Raw genomic sequence first — 22,919 nt, 5'->3', positions numbered from 1 at the left:
AAACTAAAATAATTTGGTGTAAACAAGTGGACTCATTCTTCCAATTAAACTATTTTTAGTTTGATATTTTGATTTATAAATATTTTTTTAAATCGACATCGAATAAGAAGGGAATTGGCTTTTACAGAATAGGAATTAATTTGTTTCGTCTTTTCAAAATTTTTCTAAAGTTTATCGAAAGTGGTTTTAATACAAATAAATAATCAGTTTTTACTTTACTTCAGGAAAAATTGTAGGAATAGATTTTATATAAAAGTATTTAATCGAGGTGTCGTTTTCAATTGGTAGCGAGTTATGATTACATTTAATCGGGCCTCTCTAAGTACCATTTGTCGAGTCTGAGAGCGGAAAAAAATGTTCAGCATTTCCGCTTTGCTGTTTCTTTCTGGTTAATTAATAAAGTGGCTATATCCATACGGAATGGGTTTTCTTTTTGTCGTATCGATCATAAGAAGTGAGATCGACGCAGGCCGTGGACGCGTCCCTGAACTACTTTTTGTTCGTCAGTAGGCGACACTCTCGATGTACCTCCCACCGAAGCGACACCTGCTTCAAACCGGTTCGTTACAGCTTTCACCTCCCTCTGGCGATAGGCACCGTTAGCCGAGATTTAGGCCAGGATGAAAAGAGGCCAGTCGCAGTTGAGCTTCTATCGGTGACGGACGAACCATGCTTTGATTGAACATGTTTGATTCTTCTACTTTACAAAATGGATTTAGAGTTAGATATTTGGGATGCACCTCCTTTGGCCATGGAAAACGTCAAGTGGGTATCTCCATTCTTCAACGACCTCTTTTGGAATTATATTCGGCTGCCCGAAGAAGAGGAGAAGATCAAAGAAGTGCCCATCCTCTGGCTCTGACACAAAATTTGGATGTCTCTGATTATGGCTTAGTAGTTGCTGATTCCGAAGTAGATCGAAGATCTGGTGAAACAGTGCCTGTTGTTACGAAAGTGATCACACCCTTGTCCAATATTGTCTTGTGGGCATCAGTTCGATTTAATTCTAGAATTATTAAAAGAAAAACGTTTGGAGCAGCCTTCGTACCTATCGCTTGTTCTGAAGCTGTTGTGGATCCTAAGTCTTATGTGCAACTAAATTCTAAACAAAGATTTTTGGTCAGTCTCACTCATCCTTCTATCTTCGCATGTCTTTTACGGAGTGTCGCCACTCCGAAATTATTGGAATGTCATGCATTCGTTTGTGCTACTGCTGAAGATGCCATCACTCTCTGTTCTCATCTGGGAACAGCTAAAGATGATGGTTTACCAATCTCTACAAGTGTGCCACGTGTAATGCCTATTGTAAATCGGAATGAAGATAATACAGTACCTTGGACGGAAGAAGAGTCTCCTTCCGACATCACTATACCGAGTGAAATGGCTCCTCTTCCTCCTCGACCGTCTTATTCCCTTGTGCATAACATTAACGACAGAATCGAAAATACAAATAAAGAATGTGAAAATAATAAGAGAGAAAATGTTATGAAAAAGTCATCACATTTTAATCAAAATGGACAGTATCGAATACAGCAAAATTCCAGTAAGACTGTTCTTCCAAATAATCGCCGAATGACGAAAAGATACAACGAAAATGGAATAAAAAGAGGACCCTCTTTTAAATCGCTCTCTCCACGTAAAAATGTCATAACCTTGAAAGTGTCCAGTCCAAAATTCTCAAACAGAAGTAGTAAAATGTCAAACACCTCTAGAACCAATAGTGAAATAGGATCTTCTCTGGCTAGAATTGAGGAACGTTGGGAACCTTTTTGGAATCCTTATAGGAACGATTATCGAGCGAGTGGGTTTTGTAAAACACCTAGTACTTCTGGTGCTAGTGCATTTTCGGAACACAGAATAAGAACAAAGAAGAAAGATATGGCTACAATGACAGATGATTATCTCTGGACAGACGCTAGCAGTTGGTTGCCAAGTGACGGACCTGAATCGTGGATTTCATCTCCAACCAATACATCTGATTCTGCCTGCGTTAAATCTCCTAGTCCCAGAAGAGTTTTAGAAGAGATGACTCAGACACGTACAATGACGTTCAGCAGTGAAAGCGAAGAATCATCCATAGATGAACCATGGCATAAAAAAGTATCGGATAAAGAAAGTAATTCAGGAATTAAACTTACTTATTTTGGTTACGAATGTTACCGACCAAACACTTCCGAGAAGCCAAATGTAATTAGCAATAATTCTGAAATAAATCGAAGATCTAAAGAAACACATAAAATCCATAAGGTAATTCCATCCAACGATGTAGTTCACAACAATAGAATTTCAATAGATGTAACATATCCGTCTCAGAGACTGAGCACTCCTGATAGTAGCATCTATTTGGTGCCAAATCCAAAAACTACTTGTCATATTCCACATGGAATAAGAAGTTATAATAAAAGCGGTTCGGTAAAGAACTGGTCTAACCTTAGTCAAGTATCAGATTCTTCTTATAAACGAGCAGCAACGCTCCCAGCTCCCAAAAATCCGAAACAACACGTAACCAAAATGATTCGATGGTCCTCAGAAGAGCGAGTGAGAGGAAAACATAACTTTCTCGCTACTATTAAGAGAATTAGCCAATCTTCTTTCCGCAAGGCCAAACAAAAAACCGGAAAATTGATTGAAAGTTTTAGAAATCGTGTAAAAGATGGGAAAAAATCAAAAAAGAAAAATGGTATTGATTACTCTGAAGACTCCGCTTATGATACATCGGAAATATGTCTTAGTCCGCATGGTCATCCGCATGGTCATCCGCATACAGATGTCAACATGAAAAAACATGGCATGTCCTGGAGTTTTCAAGATCTAAGACTGTCAAATTCATCCCCTAAAGATAAAACGCAGCATAGACCTTCCAGTCCAACCGGATCTGCTCTTGGAGGAAGTACAGCTCGTCAATTAGTGATGAAAAAGAAGCGTAGAAGAAGGAGAAGGAAGAGTGGAGTTATGAGAGGACATAGTTCCTCAGATTCTGGAGTAGAAGAATATCATTCAGATTATTCAGAGACTATGAACAATAATAAATCCGAAATGGAAATGAAGCAATTTGCCGATCAAGTCACTCGCATTCGAGTGAAGCACGGAATAAACAAGGACGGTTTCCATCGTTGGTCACAAACGGACATTCGAGAAGAACTCGGTTATATTCCGTGAAATAATTTAACCACAGTAAATCAATCAACGCTTGAAAATAAACTAAAACCAAACTGAGTACAAAATTAACAACTTACGAAAGGACTCGAGATGCTCAAAATTCGGCCGGAAGACTCATAATACAGTCTACAAATATGGGTCGAGTGAATGATTGTTTTCGACTTCTAACCCCAATAACTTTGGGTCGAACTTAACCTGATTAATGTGGGTTAATTTATATTTTTGTAACTTATACAATTAACGTTTTATTTGCCCCATGTTTAAACCATGCTTTCCCAAAATAAAAATATTCATGGAACCACTATTGAATTTTGTTGTCGCTTTTTAACTTACGAAACTCAGAAAAAAATACAAATATTTATATGTATTTGCATATTCACATATATTCCATGTATATATATATATATATATATATTATCCATAATCCATTTCTATTATATTAATATAATAGAAATAGATTATGGATGAAAAATATTTAGTATTAATATTTCAGATAGTTAAATGAAAAAGAAGCTGAAGCTCCTAATTGCTAGATGACACTTCCGGTCTAAGGTAACAAGAGTCCATGACTCGTGCTAATTTTTTTCCTCCTTTTAAAATTTTTTCTTCTTCACTCGACGTACTTCTATCCGATAATCATCGACTCAACTATTGCCTGTTACACCTGCTTGATTTTGATAGCTTCATCTATGCACAGCTTAATTGTCTCTCGGAAACGAAAAACAAATTGGATAACATTCTTGATTTCCGACTAAAAAGCGATTTTCTCAAGAATGAAAAATCATTAGAACTACCCGCGTCGTTAATTCGATAATTGTAGCTCGGGACAGACTACACCCATTAACTGCCCTTTTTTACCTTACATAGACTTACAACGATGGAGAAATGGCTCCTTCCATCATGTTGCAGCCAGAGAAAAACAAAATGTAGGACGTTTTGCGTAACCACGTTAATTACTTATTGGCATTGTTAAGAGTTTAAACTTTCTAACTTTCAAAAAATTCATCACTATTTAATAATGACCTTATTTTTTGTTTATTAGTAATTAAAAGTAAAATAGATAGAGAACTCGATAATCTTTTAATTTTTTCAACAATGATAAGTGAACATTCTTTTAAAAAAAAGTTTTCAGGTCAAATGCATCTCGAGTTTGTTTTAATAACTTGATGACGCAATTGTTCTACTTAAAAGTAAAATTGAAATTTTATATAACAGAAGAAGTCACCTTAAAATTTATAAACAGACGGATTTAGAAAGCTTCCTGGAAAGTTTGTAAAAGTTTGATCCCTGAATTTCATATTAAGACTTTCCTTCCATCCATTACATATTTTCCTTGTATAATTTAAAAATTTATCAGATGAAATCTCGTGCAGTTTCTATAAAATGTCTACAGGAAAGTGAGATGTCCTGGTTATAGGTTATTCACGTTACATAATCAAAAAGAAAACTAAAACAAGTCACAGTGAGCAATTCATATTTTCCTCACAAAAATATCATGGCGCCATCTGTTATGATTATCAAAAATTATTATTTCGAAATTTTTTATAAACAATTTCTATTTAACGAAATCCTGTTTTTAGACTGATATATAGCTTTACGCTGTATATTAATTTAAAAATTTAAAAAATTTGACAGCATTATTTTTGGTTGATTAATTTGTTTGCGTGATTGCATTCAAATAGCAGTTTAAATAAATTGTAGGCCTAGTCGATTATTTGTTTTTTTAACACTTACACTGAGGAAGCTGTATTTCTTGTTGATAATCTATTAAAAACTATAGAATAAATATAAGAATTTAATAATATAAATTATTTAAAAATAACATGATGCGAGAGTCTACAATAGAAGTTTTCAGCCTTTAACTAGAAAGACCATGTGAGCTGAAAAAGACAAGTCAGGGCCATGTACAAAAGACATAGAGATTATGCTGTGTGCATCCAATATTAAATTCTTTATTTAATATGTATATATTCTTTGGAAAGCGTTACTCGATATTTTGGTTTTATATAGCAAATTTCTTTTCCGAAAAAAGTTTGTCAGCTAACGAGTAAGATAGGTAAGAGCAATATAGAAAACATTCCCCGTGCTTGACTTTTAAAATTCTCTTCTTCCTTGTAAAAATTTAACAAATTCCTTTCTTTAAATTCTTTAGATTTTTATAAAAATCGTTTGCAGCAAGTACATTAAAATTTAGTTGACTTTTCAAAAGTTTATATGTTTGAACTAGTTCGAATATTGATGATAAAACATGTCGGTGAAACACGCTACGTCGGACGAATATGCTTCGGGCCATAGGTTGGAGACCTAGTCTACAATTTTGAAGTGAATGACTCTCATTAAGTCAATCACTTCGAAACGTAAGCAAAGTTTGAATATTTCTTCAAAGTCGTGTGTCTTTAACATCTAAGTACAGTAGAGTTGTAGATGCATAACAATGTAAAAATAATGTAAATCTCGTACTTCAAACGACATATGTGGCCGAATGTACGAAACCATTGAACATTAGTTGTTAGCCCTTTGGCGAAGCGTGTTTGCGCTTCTCCAAAGGGCTACTAGCCACATGGTGTTTTCCGGGTTTCCTTCACGTTTGTAACAACTTAAATATGGGTCATTTTCCCATAGAAAGTCTTCCGAGGAGTCTAATTAGATGAACGTTTGCTATTTAAAATTTAATATAGATTTATAACTTTATAACTATTTTTTTATTTTAATATTTCATTTTATAGACTTTGAAGCTCTAAAATTTTTTAAATGATCAACTTTTGCGTACAAAACAGTAATGGAATTTATTTCGAAAACGTTTTAATCATTTCAAAATGTATGCAAAGTTTGAATATTATTTCAGTCAGTTAACATTCCATGTTTATATACATATATAAAATTATGTATAGCGTATCCCAGAAAGGCCTAGCAGGCTTATATATCTGATCCTAGTAAATATAAGTTTGAAACTTTGAGAATGTCAAAACTGCATGCTTTTTGACATTTTGATCTTTAATTAAAACAGTTATAATTAAATTAAAGTTATAAGTTTAAAATGTCAAATGGTAACATACTGTATATCAGATAGTGCATTGTTTTAAAGAATTTCTATATAAAGTGATAAATCCAACAATGTAATCAGATTTAAAATTTAATGAACAGCTCAAAAGTTATAAAGGCAAAAATCATATTTAATGGTTGTATTATAAATGCAAATAACAAACTGTTTTCCACTAAAAGTTTTTTTAGAATAATCAGCTATTGTAGAGAGATATTGGAAATCATGTTTACCATAAGATTTTTCTATGAAATTGGAAGATAGCAAAATAAACATTAATCCATTGTATTATTGAGATACCGCCACACATTCTTCTATCTTCCCACCCCTCCAACTTAAACCACCGAAATTTAATAGCATCAATCCCCTAATACACAAACCTCCCTGCAACATTTCAGGAATTTTCGACAAAAAGCACAAGAATTATTAAGTTTAAATTTCATTTCGAAACGCGATGCGCTTGAAAGTTTGGCGTTTGTCGGGTCGTGAATTGCGGCTTAACGACGAAACCGGTAAATCCGACGGGGAGAAATGCTCCCGGATCGGAACGGTGGACGTAATTCAGAGATGCGTTATTGATAAAATGTGACCGTTAGCTGGAGCAAGTGCTTGTGGTGTAGTGGTTATCACATCCGCCTAACACGCGGAAGGTCCCAGGATCGATCCCTGGCAGGCACAATACAAATTTTATACGTTTTTAGAAATTTTTCCGTGAATTTTCGCCCCTCGTTCCGTAGGCGGTCCTTTTAAAATTTTGAGCCAATTAGCCGAAACGCACCACGCTTTCCTGCAAAACACCTCTGTGCTTTCTTTAAGTCGCTCAAATGGATAAGAATTGCCCGCCCATGCGAAATTCATCGGTCACCGAATCGACGATTTCTCGCTGTGATGAAGGCCGAACAGCGCAAAAACTATACGCGAAAGCCGGACACCCAGTTCAACTGATTGACCGATAGCGAAAGGCAATTTAAAAAAGAATTCGTCACGTTCCCCAGGTGAGGCTCGAACTCACAACCCCGGCATAACTCACAAATACTGCTTATAAGTACCGTGCGCTAACCAATTGCGCCACTGGGGACTGTAGTTTCCCGCACACGTTAACAATTACCAACATTCTCATTTGCGAATGTAAAACGATCCCCAACGACGCTCGCCATAAGCCAACTCGTAATTAACCTTTCACTTAGCTTGTGCGCTTCGCTTTCGGCAAAGATTAGACTCGCTTTCGGAAATAGAAAACAAAACAACGCACCTAGAAACAATCAATCGTCACGAATTCGTGTTAAAATTAGCGAAATTTTGAAACAAGTGGGCGAAGCTTCTGAGCATGGAATAATTTCTTCGACGAAATTTGCAACTGTCGAATTACGAGCAAAAAGAACATTTCTCGACGACTTATTTCTTATGCACAAACTACAACCGCAGTGATGCATCGTCCGCAGGTTCAATCAGTAAAAATAAGTTTGCGTTTCACTTGTGGTACCCGAACGAAAAAAGTAACCTCCTACTCCCTGAATGTTTCGCCGAACACACATGGAGGATTCTCTCGGCTCAAAGTTACACGCTAATTAAAACGACGTTTTACGTGCAATTTGCATTTTATACAGTGTATATCGGTGTGGATTTGCGCAATGTAGATAATAAAAGTGATGTAAACGCTTTGTAAGAAGTTTAAGAGAAAATCTATTGTAAATTGCTTACGTAGGATTGAACCTAAACACTGTTTTGGAGATTACTGAATTCAATTCAATACTTGTTTTTGGAATCAATATCAAATAAAATAAGTAAGTTCAATTCGAGAGTTTTATTTAATTATGAATAATAATGATTATTCTAAAGATAAATTTTATGAACCTGTTAAATTTTTTGGATATAGCTTTTAAACAGTTCTTTGGATTTTAATTATCCTCTATTGGAATAACTAAAGTTTTCAGAATTTTCAAAAGCTTTTTTCTGCTGTATATTTTTTAAAATACGTATACACATTCTCTTATTTTTATATCTAACAGTTGTAAGAGAGAATGAAACCTCTCAATTACAATAAAGGTCATATTCACAAAATATTTATAATTATCTGGTAATAAATCAACAAATATAGAATTAAACAGAACAGAACATTTAATGACGTTACCGAAATTTGCTCTAATGTTCATTCATTGTGTTTATCAATCATATATTCCTTCGTCCTTTTTATGTTTTATTTATTTTTCTTTATTACTTTTTTCCGCCTGAAATGTAATCTAATTTAGAATAGTAAAGGGAAATTAAAGGGAAAAATAGTAAAGGGAAATTGTGAAAGAATTTCCCTTTACTATTTTTGAACAGTCCAACATTTTCAAAAACAAGCCGTTATATTCACATATTTTAAATACACCAAGGTTTTATTTCAACATAAAGTGATGAAATTAGAACTTGGTGTATCGAAATGTATAAAATTAGCCTTTGGAAAAAATATCCTAAAGGATTGGCATAAGCCCAATCCGAAATGAATAGTTTTCAATAAAGGACAATTTTATCCGTCATGGTCTCTATTTACTTGGATTAGATGAGTATTATTACATAATTAATAACATTAATAATCTACATTTAGTCTCGAGTTAATTTTGAAAAGAATAACTTAACATAGCTTTTATTATTATTTAAATTTTATAATACAGTATAATTAAAAATTATCACACTTTCTTCCTGGTTCTCTTAACCTCCTGTTTGAGTGTCGAGAAAGTCGTGCAAGAGTCTTTGCCACTTTTTTGTATTTTTTAATGTACGTATAATTATTAATACATTTTTTCTCAATGAGAAATTCTCTCTCTCTCTTTTTTTTTCTGCATGTTTATCTGTTGTAAATTGACGCCTAGTAACATCACGTTATAATAAAAAAAGAGAAAGATAAACAAGTGTACTGACTAATGCTGCATCAAGCCACTTCACATATTTTATGAATCATCAATAAAAACATCTCTATATTTGCGAAACTTGTTTATTTTCTTATACTGTACAGTATGTAATCTTAACCTTGTTTGTCCTTGAATAATAAAAGTTTCTGAAGAAGTATTAGCAATTTATTTAAGATCATTAGAAAAGTGAAAGTAATTTATTACAATGAAATAAGCAATTATTTATTGTGACATCGTCACAATGCCGGGCTGGAATTTTTAATCATATTTTTAATTTATTTCATTTAAAGCATATGCTCTCCACCTCAAATTACTAGTGGCCTTCCCTGTACAACATACTTTTCCTTTAACAATAGAGTCATGCCTTTAACGATAGAGTCACAGTGCATCTATTAACTGCTTTCAGGGGAAAAGTTTTGAATTGAAATAACATGACAAGTTCATATATCGGGGCCTGCTGCCCCTAAGCTTTCTACATCTGGTCTTATCTTTCATATATTTAACTTCGTTCTTGAGATTAAGGAATGACAGACGGACGGACAACAGTGGGAACTTATAAATCCACAATTTTTTCAAATTGCAGCGCAATTAGAAATATACTGCCATGGTAAACCGTAATGCAGTCGCAATCTGCTAAACAGATCGTGATTCTTTTGCATATATTTCGGGAAAATTACGTATGATAAACGTGATATAACATGGTCAAACATGGTCAAATTATGAAAATTGTTTAAAGCTCATTTTTTGAAAATTTTTCCATTATCCAACGATTATCCAACTAATCGTCTATTAGGCTCACCAGTGGCCGAGTGGATAAACCACTGAAACATTGGTAGTTAGTTGGTCGTGGATTCGCTTCGGGCTAAGGTCAACAGGCTGAATACGTACAATGAAGCGGCCGGGTGGTGAGGGACAGAGTCATTTAGGTGTTAGACACGTGGGCTTGGCAGAACTTAAAATGGACTTGCTAAAAGAGGCAGGCCCTCTTAGTGCCCACAGCGCGGAAAGAGTTTTAAAAAGCGCCTAAATAGGGCCAATTTCCCTTGTAAAGTCTGCCGGAAGGCTTACCTCTCGGCAGCTCTCAGGTATTTCGTTGCCTTTTATCATCAATCCATCCTAATCGTATGTTTAGAGTTTTAACGACCATGGTTGCTATCTTCGGAAACTGACTTCTCTGGCTGACTTAATGGTTGGAGAGGGGAAGATAGAAGAAAACATTTACGTTCTTTTTTCATATTTCTCGCAATGGGCATGTCTTGTAAATGCTTTAATTCCATCGTATTTTGATGATGTTCGGTAAATGATGCAACGAGCTAAATCATCATTACGATTTAACCAATGTTTGAATTGATTTACTTGAAGCCAGGGTTTTTAAATGTACAAACGTACAGTATTAATACAATTGCGTGAATTTTTCCGAGGAGAAGAAAAACCAGACGAATATTTAGACTGACTCATCTTGAAAAATCAATTTTTTAAACTCAAAACGGTAGTTGACTTATAGTGAAGGGACATTTTTACTTAGAATCGTGCGAATCCCGGTTGGAAATTTAACATATTACAGCACCAACTATGAATTATAACAAAAACTCTCACAAACATAGTGATTTTATCATTATAAGTAAACTTACTGAATATTAAAAATAATTTTATATATTTTTCCAATTAAAACATTATTTTGTTTATATTTTAATTTGTTTTGCTGACACTTAAATATTTTTCCGACCATCGGCCTTATGTGACTGAAAATCCTATTAACGACTGAAAATAATAATTGGCTCGATATGTTATTAATGCTCATTGATACTCAGTAAAAGTAATTATTACTCATTAATACTTTTACTGCCTATGTACTGTACAGTACGTTAGCAGTTACGGCCGGATGGTCGAGCGGTCAAGGGGGCAGCCTACTGCACTGGAGGACCGGGTTGGAATCCGAATAAATTCCCAGGATTTTTTCGGGGGTTGGTCCGTATGGGGGATATGTCGGACCCCGTTCCTCACCCCCGGCCGCCCCATTGTGGGCCTGGCCGAACCCACAGGGCGGAAAAGAGTTTAAAAAAAGGATAATGACTCAAATCCATCCTTGCCTCAAAGAAAGATACATATATCCTATAAAAAGGACTTTAGCCCTTGACTGAGAAAAGAGTTTTCAAGAAGCTAATACAACTGTTACATTTTTTATATACAGTATTACTACATATTTTTAAAACTCTTTCCGCCCTGTGGACAATAAGAGGACCTCTTTTAGCAGGCCTATTATGAGTTCGGCCAGGCCCACAATGGGGCTGAAGAGAGATGGGGCCCGACATATCCAAATGGACCATCCCCCGGAAAGTTCCTGGGGATTTCTCGACCCTGTCCGGATTCGATTCCGGGTCTCCAAGAGCTGTAGGCTGCCATCTTGACCACTCGGTCATCCGACCGTCGGTATTACTATATTGTGCGTACAATATTACTTTCCTGGCTGTTATACATAACAGAAGAAAAGTATGGCGATCGGGAAAAAAGGACCCCGCCCCAAGATTTTTATATTTTTGGACTCACGAGATCTTGAAACGTCGAAAAAAAAAACGCAAAAAATTGAGGGTTTTTTTATATGTATGGATGTTATTGTGTGGGGACAAGATTTTGTTGAAGCTTAATAATCATTCTTACGAATATAGACGTAGCTGGGCTTACACTTTTCTAACAATTGCGTTTGGTGCATCAAACCGAGCTTTAGTATGGAAAATACTCGTAATAACAAAGAGATCTTTGTTTTTTTGTTCACGACTAAACGATTTCTTTTCCGGTGATAATATTTCGATTTTCTCTTTAACTTCTTACAAAGTGTTCACACCACTTTTATTATCTACATTGTAAATCAACATATACACTGTATAAAATGCAAATTGCACGTAAAACGTCGTTTTAAGCGTGTAACTTGAGCCGAGAAAATTCGATGTGTGTTCGGCGAAACATTCAGGGAGTAGGAGGTTACTTTTTTCGTTTAGGTACCACAAGTGAAACGCAAACTTATTTTTACTGATTGAACCTGCGGACGATGCATCACTGCGGTTGTAGTTTGTGCATAAGAAATAAGTCGTCGAGAAATGTTCTTTTTGCTCGTAATTCGACAGTTGCAAATTTCGTCGAAGAAATTATTCCATGCTCAGAAGCTTCGCCCACTTGTTTCAAAAGTTCGCTAATTTTAACACGAATTCGTGACGATTGTTCGTTTCTAGGTGCGTTGTTTTGTTTTCTATTTCCGAAAGCGAGTCTAATCTTTGCCGAAAGCGAAGCGCACAAGCTAAGTGAAAGGTTAATTACGAGTTGGCTTATGGCGAGCGTCGTTGGGGATCGTTTTACATTCGCAAATGAGAATGTTGGTAATTGTTAACGTGTGCGGGAAACTACACTCCCCAGTGGCGCAATTGGTTAGCGCACGGTACTTATAAGCAGTATTTGTGAGTTATGCCGGGGTTGTGAGTTCGAGCCTCACCTGGGGAACGTGACGAATTCTTTTTTAAATTGCCTTTCGCTATCGGTCAATCAGTTGAACTGGGTGTCCGGCTTTCGCGTATAGTTTTCGCGCTGTTCGGCCTTCATCACAGCGAGAAATCGTCGATTCGGTGACCGGTGAATTTCGCATGGGCGGGCAATTCTTATCCATTTGAGCGACTTAAAGAAAGCACAGAGGTGTTTTGCAGGAAAGCGTGGTGCGTTTCGGCTAATTGGCTCAAAATTTTAAAAGGACCGCCTACGGAACGAGGGGCGAAAATTCACGGAAAAATTTCTAAAAACGTATAAAATTTGTATTGTGCCTGCCAGGGATCGATCCTGGGACCTTCCGCGTGTTAGGCGGATGTGATAACCACTACACCACAAGCACTTGCTCCAGCTAACGGTCACATTTTATCAATAACGCATCTCTGAATTACGTCCACCGTTCCGATCCGGGAGCATTTCTCCCCGTCGGATTTACCGGTTGCGTCGTTAAGCCGCAATTCACGACCCGACAAACGCCAAACTTTCAAGCGCATCGCGTTTCGAAATGAAATTTAAACTTAATAATTCTTGTGCTTTTTGTCGAAAATTCCTGAAATGTTGCAGGGAGGTTTGTGTATTAGGGGATTGATGCTATTAAATTTCGGTGGTTTAAGTTGGAGGGGTGGGAAGATAGAAGAATGTGTGGCGGAATCTGTTATGATATTTGTTGTGTTGATCTGTTATGATCTGATCTGATATTTTATATAAAATATCATAACAGATGGCGCCACACACAATTTAATTTTTTTGTCAGAAGTTACGCATCTGCCCCACCAGTGGGCGAGTGGTCTCCGTTGCCGCTCATAGCGGTGGTGACCGGACCCTAAACACTGGGAAGTTCGGTCGTGGGTTCGCGCCGCGACTCGGACAGGCTGGCTGCTAGGAGTTTTCCGGGTTTTCTCCTAGCCAATAACGACTGAATAGGAGGCCAGTTCCCCATAAAAGTCCTCCCGGAAGGCACGGTTTCCCTCGCGTACGTTTAGGCTGTGAGATAAACGGCCGGCTCTTCGGTCGCGTAGCGATCTAATCATCACTCTTCGGAGGAAAAAGCGCATACGGCTAGAACCTCTATATGAACCAGACAAAGACAAAGATAGGGTGAAGTTACGCATCTCATTTCTACATTTTTTTAATAATATATTTATAAGATATTTATACATCAAATACGATGTATAAATATCTTATAAATATATCAAATACGATATACCATTATTGTGGCTGAGAGAGTTAAACTCGGTATTCAAACAAATGATTAATTTGAATAACTTATAAGATTCATAAATGTTCAGAACTGTGTAATTTAAAATGGACAAATGATTCAAAATAAGAAAACTTCGATGAATTCCAAAAATTGTTTTTATTTCAATAAATTTTTACATTTTTAAGCAATATAAGCTTATATAAAAACTTAATTCCTGAAGTTTTTGCCATTGCCAATTTTTTGTTAATTAATTTTAACTTATTTCCTTATTTTTTAGTAGTTTTACAAAATTTATTTTTTGTTAGTAAAAATTGTCAATATGAATGTGAATTTCATGCCGTGCTCCTCACAACTGCCAGGGAACGTAAAATCTTTTCGCGCTCCGTTTGCGGGTTCTCCACGTTCAGAAGAGTCTAGCTCCCTGGTATGTTTTCTTTCTTTATCCTCGCCTTTTCCCGTGTTTATATGGGGTCGGCGTTTCCTTCTCTAATACGTTTCTTCCATTTCTCCCTATCAAGGGTTTCTTCTCTCTTGAGTCTCCTCTGGTTCAAGTCTTCTTCCACCTTATCTTTCCAATGCATCTTTGGTCTTCCTCTTTCCTTTTACTATCAGTTTTCCAATCTTCTTTCCAACATAATTGTTGCTTCTTCACTCTATGTGACCAAACCATCTCAACCTACATTCTTGCATCTTTTTGCTCAATGGGCCCAATCTTAACAGAACCTCTAATAAAATCATTCCTTATTCTATCCTTCCTTGACACTCCACACATCCATCTCAACATTCTCATCTCCGCCACCTCCATCTTTCTTTCTTGGGCTCTTGTTATTGCCCATGTCTCCGCTCCGTATATACATTGCAGGTCTAACAACTGATTTATACAATTTTCCTTTCAGATTGCAGCTAACTTTCTTGTCGCATAATACACCGCTCAGCTTCCTCCAGTTTATCTATCCACCTTGAATTCTATGCTGCACCTCCGATTTCAATCCTCCTCCCATTTCGACAAATGTGCCAAGATATTTAAAACTCTGAACCAAAGGGAACGACACATTTTGGATTTTAATATTACATTCGTCTCTACCATTTAGAGTCATATAAGCTGTTTTAGTTCTGATAATCTTCATGCCCCTTTCTTCTAATACTTCTAGCTTCCTGGTAAGCATTAGTTCTAAATTATGCCGCTACGGCAACAGCTCTAATCGGGGCAACTAAATTTATATTTGTGTGTTTCATTGTCAGAGCTAGACTCTTGTTGTCAACTGGAACATGGAATGCAGTATACGCAATTTAAAGTACAAGCATAAGCAAAGTTTAAGCAGACATATTTAAAAAGAACCATATAAAGAAAAATTATAACAGGAATAATGAAGATATAAAATTATTTAAATGTTGTAGTTTGTGTTCAGGTGAATTTCATAAAAAAAAAGTATTGTTAATTTATATACTTGTAATTTAATGATGTTAAAATTTTAATTATTTGTGCTTATTATTGGATAAAATCCAATTTATTTATTATAAAAATTACATCTTAACATTTGGTTTTATCTGCATTTACGAGATGGAAGAATGTTAAATATGTTACTATTTAATGTTAAAAACTACTGCATATAAGTAATTATACTACAATTATGTTGTATGCTGTAATTTCTTTAAAAAATAAACCTTTATAAATTGCATACATTTCATAAAACTACCAAAATTTATGTTCATGTAAGTTTTTAGCTTTTATGTTAAGCTTTCCTCAAGGCTTAGAGTAGTTCTAAAATAGTTAGAGACCAGAGATACTGATTTTGAAGTTAGTGTTCTGATTTCAAACATGCACTGAATTTTAAAGTTGCGCTGATTAAGAATAAAAATGCGGAATAATTCCCCCTAGCAAAATTACGTTTCCTCCACCAATAATTGGCTGTGAGTGAGAGGAGGTTTTAGTCTTGAACCCTGTCTTTCCTCTAAATATCCTTTTCAAAATAATATCCAGACAATATGACGGTTGTGTATTCATGTGACTAATAAATTTAAAGTTAATGCAAACAATAATGTTTTTTAGGCTGTTAGGCAATGTTTTTTAATATACTTATGCATATTACAAAATGTTCAATTAATACTAATAATAGCATTTCTCTCAGTGGAAAATATCAAACCTTAAGTCCCCTATGTTTTATTTTATTCATAATTCCATCTCATAATCTTACAATATTATTTTTTATAGACTAATTCATTTTTAAGCAAGATGTTTATTCATAAATTTATTATATTCTCACTTTTAACTAATAATTTTGAAGAAAGCATTTATACGAGCACTCGTAATTTATAATTATGAACAGAAAACACAAGTATTGTACCAGTATATCACAGATCGCACTGTTTATACCATATCTATGACTATATTTTAAACCACACTCACTACATTCCATTTTATTTAACGTATAACAAGTTCATCAGCGTTGACAGTACAATAAACAAATGATAATGTAATTACGACCCAAACTGACTCAAATGCGGTTGCCGCAATTGGCGCTGTTCGTCGTAGCGGCATAATTTAGAATTAATGTTTACCAGGGAGCTAGGCTCTTATCTTGTTTTGTAAGCATTTGGGAACACAAGCATCTAGAGCTCTAGACCCTGAGCATGCATTAATGTCAATTTCTTTCGCACTGTGGCGCATATGCAACATAGAGTCCGAAGAGTAAAACTGGCGAGTTTATCATTGTTTCTCATACAGTCAAAAATATTAAGGTATTTAAGTGCAAGTTGTGTTTACCAACATATCACAAAAAAAAAAAAAAAAAAAAAAATAGTATTTTAATATTGATATCCCCAATATCAGTACATATTGTTCTATTAGAGACAGTATACATAGCATATATGATTAAAATAAGGGATACATGTACAGTATATTATTTAGCTTTTCGGTTGTATGAATAGCATTGGGCTGCAATTTTGAAAAATTGTAGAACTATAAATTCCCACTGTTGTCTGTCCTTCCGTCTGTTTTTCTTTAATCCCAACAACGGAATCAGATAAATGAAATTTGAGTCCAGATATGGAAAGCTGAGGCGTAGAAGACCCCCGATTAACTGTATATGAACTTCCAATGTAAATCAGAAGTCACGTTATTTCAATTTAAATATCTTCCCCTGAAAGGAGTTAGATAGATGACCGGCATGATTATTGTTAAAGGAAAAGTATGATATACAGGGGCAAGCCACTATTAATTTGAGATAGAGAGCATGTATTTTAAATTATATATATTAAAAATTTCAGCTCGCAATTGATGTCGCAATAAATAATTGCACGTTTCAATTGAATTCTAAATAGCAAACAGATGTGACAGGACACATTTAGTGTCCTGTCACATCTGTTTGCTATTGTGCTATTTTTATGTGTCATTTAGACACATAAAAATTACTACAAAATCATTAATTATTCATTCATCAAAAAACGACGTGGGCAGAAGAATGATAAAGAAAAATAAAACTTGTTATGAACGGAAATGTGGATGAAGGTTGATCTAGGTAGAGTTCGAATGTCGAGTTACAAAGGTGATTTGCTAGTCACTTCGAGGGGTGGGAAATATGTTCGATATTTTTGAATTTATAATATCATTTATAGTCAGTCGTAGAGAAACCGTGTTATGCTAGATTGCTTATTCGAATTGTGAAACACAAGATCGTGTTATTAACTAAATCACTTGGCTTTTGACTCCACCTTTATTTAGTTGATCAAAAGGTGGAGTGGAAAGCCAAGTAATTGAGTTAATAACACGATCTTGTGTTTCACAATTCGAATAAATATCATTTATGATCTAAGCGACTAATAAAAATCGATATAGGGATTTGTTTGCTTTGTAGTTATCGAGTAGGTGTAATTTTTCAAACAATTTGGCATTTTTTCAATAAATATTTTATTAAAAAGTATACCTAAACGACCACAAAGCTGTTAAATTCATAAATGACGTCATAAATGCCAGAATACCGAATATCTTCTCACACTTTAAAGTAACAAGTAAATATCCTTCGTAACACGACCTTCGAACTTTCATCACAATAAACGCTGTTGTAACCGATGTAAGTTTTTTTCATTACTACTGTACTACGGTTCTTCTTAAATGAGTGAATAATTCATGAAAATTTTATAGTTTCTTGGTACCGTAATTCCAACAGTAAGACAGAAGAACATTAATATGTATGACAATAAGTGATGATTGACAACTTAATCAGATTATTTAGTGTTTTTTAACAGATAAACAGTATTGTTTGGCTTTTTACAACCTGCTCTCCCCATTCCTATTTTCTGAGTCTTTATTCGACACCCACGATCAAAATTCGTCCTCCGAATGGGTATTTGAACCAATTCTTTAGTTTAACTCTTTCCGCTCTGTGGACACTAAAGCCCTGGTCACACCATGCGACTTCCAGCCGCGCAGGCAACTGCAACCGCGACGGCTGATCCCGTTAATTAGTAAACCCTCTTTAAAAACTGGCGCGACTGCAACCGCATCTAGAAACAAAAAAAAATTGTTCTACTCGCGTCGATTGCAAATGCGCATCCAATCAGCAAATGTCTATTTGCCACGTCATACGGTGGCAACATTGAAAATACTGTAGTTTGAAAATAATGGAGGAAAGCAAGATGATGAATAGTTTAACAGAATCAAGATTAATCGAGTCTCACGAATGCCCTGTGGGATTTTAATTCTTCGTTTTATCGAAGAAAGAATAAAACAGCGCAAGCGTGGCGTGAGATAAGTGAAAGTTTTGGCATTGATTGTAAGTAGCATTTTTAGATTTCTGGATATAAAATGTTGATTGTTTTTAGTTTGGTAACGACAATTGTTTTAAATATAGCTAAACTCATGAAAGAAGTCTAAAACAAGCTACTGTAATTTTATTGGTTTATTATAGGGTCACGTGTTTCCGAGTTGCAACGCCAGCGAACAATGTATGACCTGACGCGTCACACTTTGCGCAGTGCGTGAAAAGACGCGTGTGACTCGCGCTTGTTGCAGTTAGGCAGTTGAAAATCGCATGGTGTGACCACGGCTTAAGAGGGTCTCTTGTAGCAAGCCCATTATGAGTTCAGCAGGCTTACAATGGGGCGGCCGGTTGGTGCGGGATGGGGTCAGACGTATCCGGACGGACCAACCCCAAAAAGTTCCTGGGGATTTCTCGACCCGTCTGGATTCGATCCCAGAACCCCCAGAGCGGTAGGCTGCCACCTTGACCGCTCGGCCATCCGGACGTCAAATACAAAACCAACTAGCAGTCATTAGACGCATTCGTGGAACAAGAGCAAAAATCAGACAAACAATTTTCATCAGTTGAAATATGATACAATCATAGTCTGATCATAATAGCATTCTCGACATGACAGTTTTGAAATACCAAAGCTCTCGAGAGATTGTATGGGGTCCGGGGATAGAATGACTTGTGTCTCTTAGCGGGCCCTTTTAACCTTTTTGTTTTTTGAACAAGTGAAATAGGTAGAATTAGAGTACCTAGATATCAGAGTAGCGACATACGAGTTATCGCCGCCATGTTCTGTCGACTGTCATCACGTGGTCTATGGGTTTACATTAAGAAATGGCGATTTTTTTAGTTTAACAAAGCATTTCATTCGTAAAAATGCTTTATCAAACTAAAAAAACGAATAAAATGCTTTATTTTATTCATTTTTACGAATAAAATGATTTATTAAACTAAAAAAAATCGTCATTTCTTAATGTAAACCCATAGACCACGTGATGACAGTCGACGGAACATGGCGGCGATAACTCGTATGTCGCTATTCTGATATCTAGGTATTCTAGTTAGAATGTTTCTTTATTAATAAAAAGCAAGCTTAAATATTTTATTTTCTATTGGTAAAAATAACGTTAATTTTATGGAATGAGAATCACTACGGGTCTCTAAGTTTCCTCCGAGTCCAGTGAAAAAGCCCCAGCTCCCCCTGCTTCTCGAAGGCCCTGCAAAACCGTTAAGGAGAGGTCATGTTACTAATATAAATTGAGATATTATACAAGCAAAATGTATAAAAAAAATATTATTAGAAGACGAAAGAAGGGGAATTCTGAAAAGTCTTGTGAAGATTTGAAAATTATATTACAGTACATATTTTTTTTTTTTAACTCTTTCCGCCCTGTGGGCACTAAGAGGGCCTCTTTTAGTAGGCCCACAATGGGGCGACTGGGTGGTGAGGGACGGGGCCCGACATATCCGAACGGACACCCCCTGAAAAATTCCTGGGGATTATTCGACCCGTTCGGATTCGATCCCGGGTCCCCCAGAGCGGTAGACTGCCACCTTTACCGCTCCCATCCGGCCGTAAGTACAGTATATATATTCCGAAGTTATATTAGCTTTTTCATTACTCAATTGCATTTGCAAACATTTGTATTTTTGTATGTACTAAATATAATTAAGTTTTACTTTTTATAATGACAAATTTTAATATATTCGACTCTTGAATTGAACTTTCACTTAATGGCCGCTACACCTAATAAACTAAATAAATTTGAAGCCATAAAAGATGATATCCAATAAAAACATTATAAATTAAAGGCAAATAATATAACAATATAATTTATTTCGATGTTTTTTATCACTAAACATTTCGTAGTGATAAATACATATATAATATTTACGAATTTTATAAAATTATATACAATATAACAATGAGCCATCTACCGGAAGAAAACGAAAGTAAAGATAATTCTCCAGATCGCGTTAGTGTCGATATTGAGATTGAAACGGAGTCGGCGAGAACGGGCGAAGATGGACTCGGGAGTGGATCGTATAGGCGCCATGAATAAGTTTTTGGAGGAATTGAACGAGTTTAAAACATCACCCACCGGAGAAGATTATACACAATGGAGGATTGGCTTAATCGGAAATTATTCGTTGAAGCCCGAAGAAATTCAAGCGGAAACCTTGGACTGGGCGCTTCAATTTCTAGAGCAAAGGTGAGAAAATCTCGGTTATCACTATCTTACATCATTAACAACCACGATTAAACTGTTTTGGTGTAAATTCGTTGTAAAAGTTTAACCAGGAAAGTGAATTGGGTCCGGTTAGAATTTCCTTGTAATCTTCCTTGTTTTAGTGTCGTAATATCCTTGTGGAGTAGATCCATCGTAATTATATTTTCGGCTGATGACATTTGTGGAATTTGTCCAGAAAATATATGCGACTAAACATATCTTCATTCTAATCTACTTTATTAATTGTTTGTGTATTAGTTGGGAGTAACCCTGTTTTTTTTTTTTTCAATGAATGATACATAGTAAGTGACATCACACAAGATAATTATGGAACAATGTGAGGGTGGGAATCAAACTAGAATTTAAACGTAATTATGACAGTAGTTTGTTTCACTCTTGTGTTTTTTATAATATATATTTCACATGTAACATACTACATGTGAATTTTATAAAATAATCTTCATTTTTTCAAATCAAAATATTATATAAATTGCTATTGTCTTGTTATTAATAAAAGATTACTCAATTTTTGAGAATAAGAATATTAAATTTACACATTTTTCTTCTTTGTATTGACACATTCTATATTAAGATAATTTAACAATGACTCATATATATATATATTATATAAATATAGTCATTTTTATATGTTCTTTAGATTATAAACTGAAGTATCTAATGATGTAGCTTAGTAACGTTAGAATTTAAAATTATATAATTGTCATAGCTTTTATTTAATATGATATAGTTGATTAAGACTATATAAGAAAAAAATTGCCAAAAAATAATCATTTCTATAAATGTATTTATTTTTATATAAAAAAATTCTTTTAGCTTTTATGTAAATAATAAAATGAAAATTCTACTGAAATTTATTTATTTGACGCAAAGTAAGCATTGAAGTGTTCCTAAAATAAAATATTTTACTCAAGATCAGCATGGTAAATACCAAAAGTGAATCAAACTATATTTATATTTAAACAAACAATGATAATTTAAGTATACATAATATTTCAAATTATTCAGGTTAAATGAAAGAATTTATTGATAATTGGATTTTTATCTCCACCCAACATTTAAAATTTAGTTTTAGTTAAAAGAAAAAAATTATTTTTATTAAATTATGCCTATTATATTACTTTTTAAGTCAAAACTTTAAAGTGGTGTATAAAATTACAATCATGGTAAGCATATATTAGAGTGTATATGTGTACTTATATTTATATAATTATTTTAATTTTCACTTTTTATTTCTTTGTGTCTAGTCAAGATCATTTTGAACCATTTATTTAATGAAAAAGATAAACTCAGAATTTAATTTTCAACATTTTGTAAATTTTTAGTTATTTTTTTAATATTAATTATATTAATACTTAATATACTATTTTAAAACTTCATAATTGTTATTTACTGTGTATCAATTTTTTCTGTTTATTTTTATAATTTCATTTATATGCATTGTAAACACGATGCATGAACAGAAAAGCATATTCTAGATTTTCACTTGAATTTCAAATCACTGAATTAAAAAAATTATATTTAAGAATTTACAAAAAAGATTTGTTTAAATTCTTTGAAAAACTGACTTTAGAGGGCTGTATACTAAAACAATATTTTTTAATAATTCCTTCATTTTGTTCTTGTTCAAAAGGTGCTATATTATTTTTGATACACATAAAGCATATCAATGTTTATAGTTTTATGTTCATATTTTTTAATCAATAGAACTTTCACTTTATTTTCATCATGAAGTGTAGTAGTTTCAGTTTCAGTTTCTGAGATTCTTCTGTTGTTTTTGTTTAGGTTTATTGACAATCAGAAATGTAGAATCTGCTGTATTGTTGAAATGTTTTTTTTTATTTATTAGTTTTTTCTATGATCTATTGCTTAGTTTTTATAAGATTTACCAAAATATTAGTCTGAGATACCCAGTTACATCAAGAAAAACATTTTTTACATGTACATTGTACATGTACATCAGTTTATCCTGCAAATTGATAGGATAAGTTTTTTTTCCCAACATTTATGAAATAAACAGTCATTTTCATAGCCTAAACTATTTTTATTAATGTTTTTGCATTAATATTCCTGATGTAAATTTAGAAAACGTAA

General features: G+C 34.4%; 2 protein-coding genes and 4 non-coding genes across 8 annotated transcripts in view; 4 read left to right on the top strand and 2 right to left on the bottom strand.

Moving 5' to 3' along the window:
* Positions 1-495: 495 nt before the first annotated feature.
* On the top strand, positions 496-3,463 carry LOC136981507 (uncharacterized). Its single transcript, XM_067277815.1, has one exon. It carries the CDS (start codon positions 685-687, stop codon positions 3,157-3,159), a length of 2,475 nt encoding a protein of 824 aa, XP_067133916.1. The 5' UTR covers positions 496-684; the 3' UTR covers positions 3,160-3,463.
* Positions 3,464-6,804: 3,341 nt separating this feature from the next.
* Positions 6,805-6,877, top strand: TRNAV-AAC (transfer RNA valine (anticodon AAC)). The gene has a single exon. It is a non-coding gene; the product is annotated as a tRNA-Val (tRNA).
* A 309-nt stretch (positions 6,878-7,186) lies between these two features.
* TRNAI-UAU (transfer RNA isoleucine (anticodon UAU)) lies at positions 7,187-7,277 on the bottom strand. Its single transcript is given in 2 exon segments — positions 7,187-7,222; positions 7,240-7,277. It is a non-coding gene; the product is annotated as a tRNA-Ile (tRNA).
* Positions 7,278-12,494: 5,217 nt separating this feature from the next.
* TRNAI-UAU (transfer RNA isoleucine (anticodon UAU)) lies at positions 12,495-12,585 on the top strand. Its single transcript is given in 2 exon segments — positions 12,495-12,532; positions 12,550-12,585. It is a non-coding gene; the product is annotated as a tRNA-Ile (tRNA).
* Positions 12,586-12,894: 309 nt separating this feature from the next.
* On the bottom strand, positions 12,895-12,967 carry TRNAV-AAC (transfer RNA valine (anticodon AAC)). The gene has a single exon. It is a non-coding gene; the product is annotated as a tRNA-Val (tRNA).
* A 7,563-nt stretch (positions 12,968-20,530) lies between these two features.
* LOC136981653 (uncharacterized) overlaps positions 20,531-22,919 on the top strand; it is a 56,870-nt gene continuing 54,481 nt past the window's right edge. For all 3 annotated transcript variants that reach the window (XM_067278006.1, XM_067277998.1, XM_067277989.1), the window contains exon 1: positions 20,531-20,789. In XM_067278006.1, the coding sequence (XP_067134107.1) occupies positions 20,602-20,789 (188 nt within the window). In that variant the 5' untranslated portion in view covers positions 20,531-20,601. The remainder of the gene's footprint in view (positions 20,790-22,919) is intronic.

This window comes from Centruroides vittatus, unplaced genomic scaffold, assembly GCF_030686945.1.
Source record: "Centruroides vittatus isolate TY-2023 unplaced genomic scaffold, ASM3068694v2 contig_1168, whole genome shotgun sequence".
Classification (NCBI taxonomy): domain Eukaryota; kingdom Metazoa; phylum Arthropoda; class Arachnida; order Scorpiones; family Buthidae; genus Centruroides; species Centruroides vittatus.
Note: the sequence above shows the minus strand (reverse complement) of the source record. Positions and strands in the feature narration are given on the sequence as shown.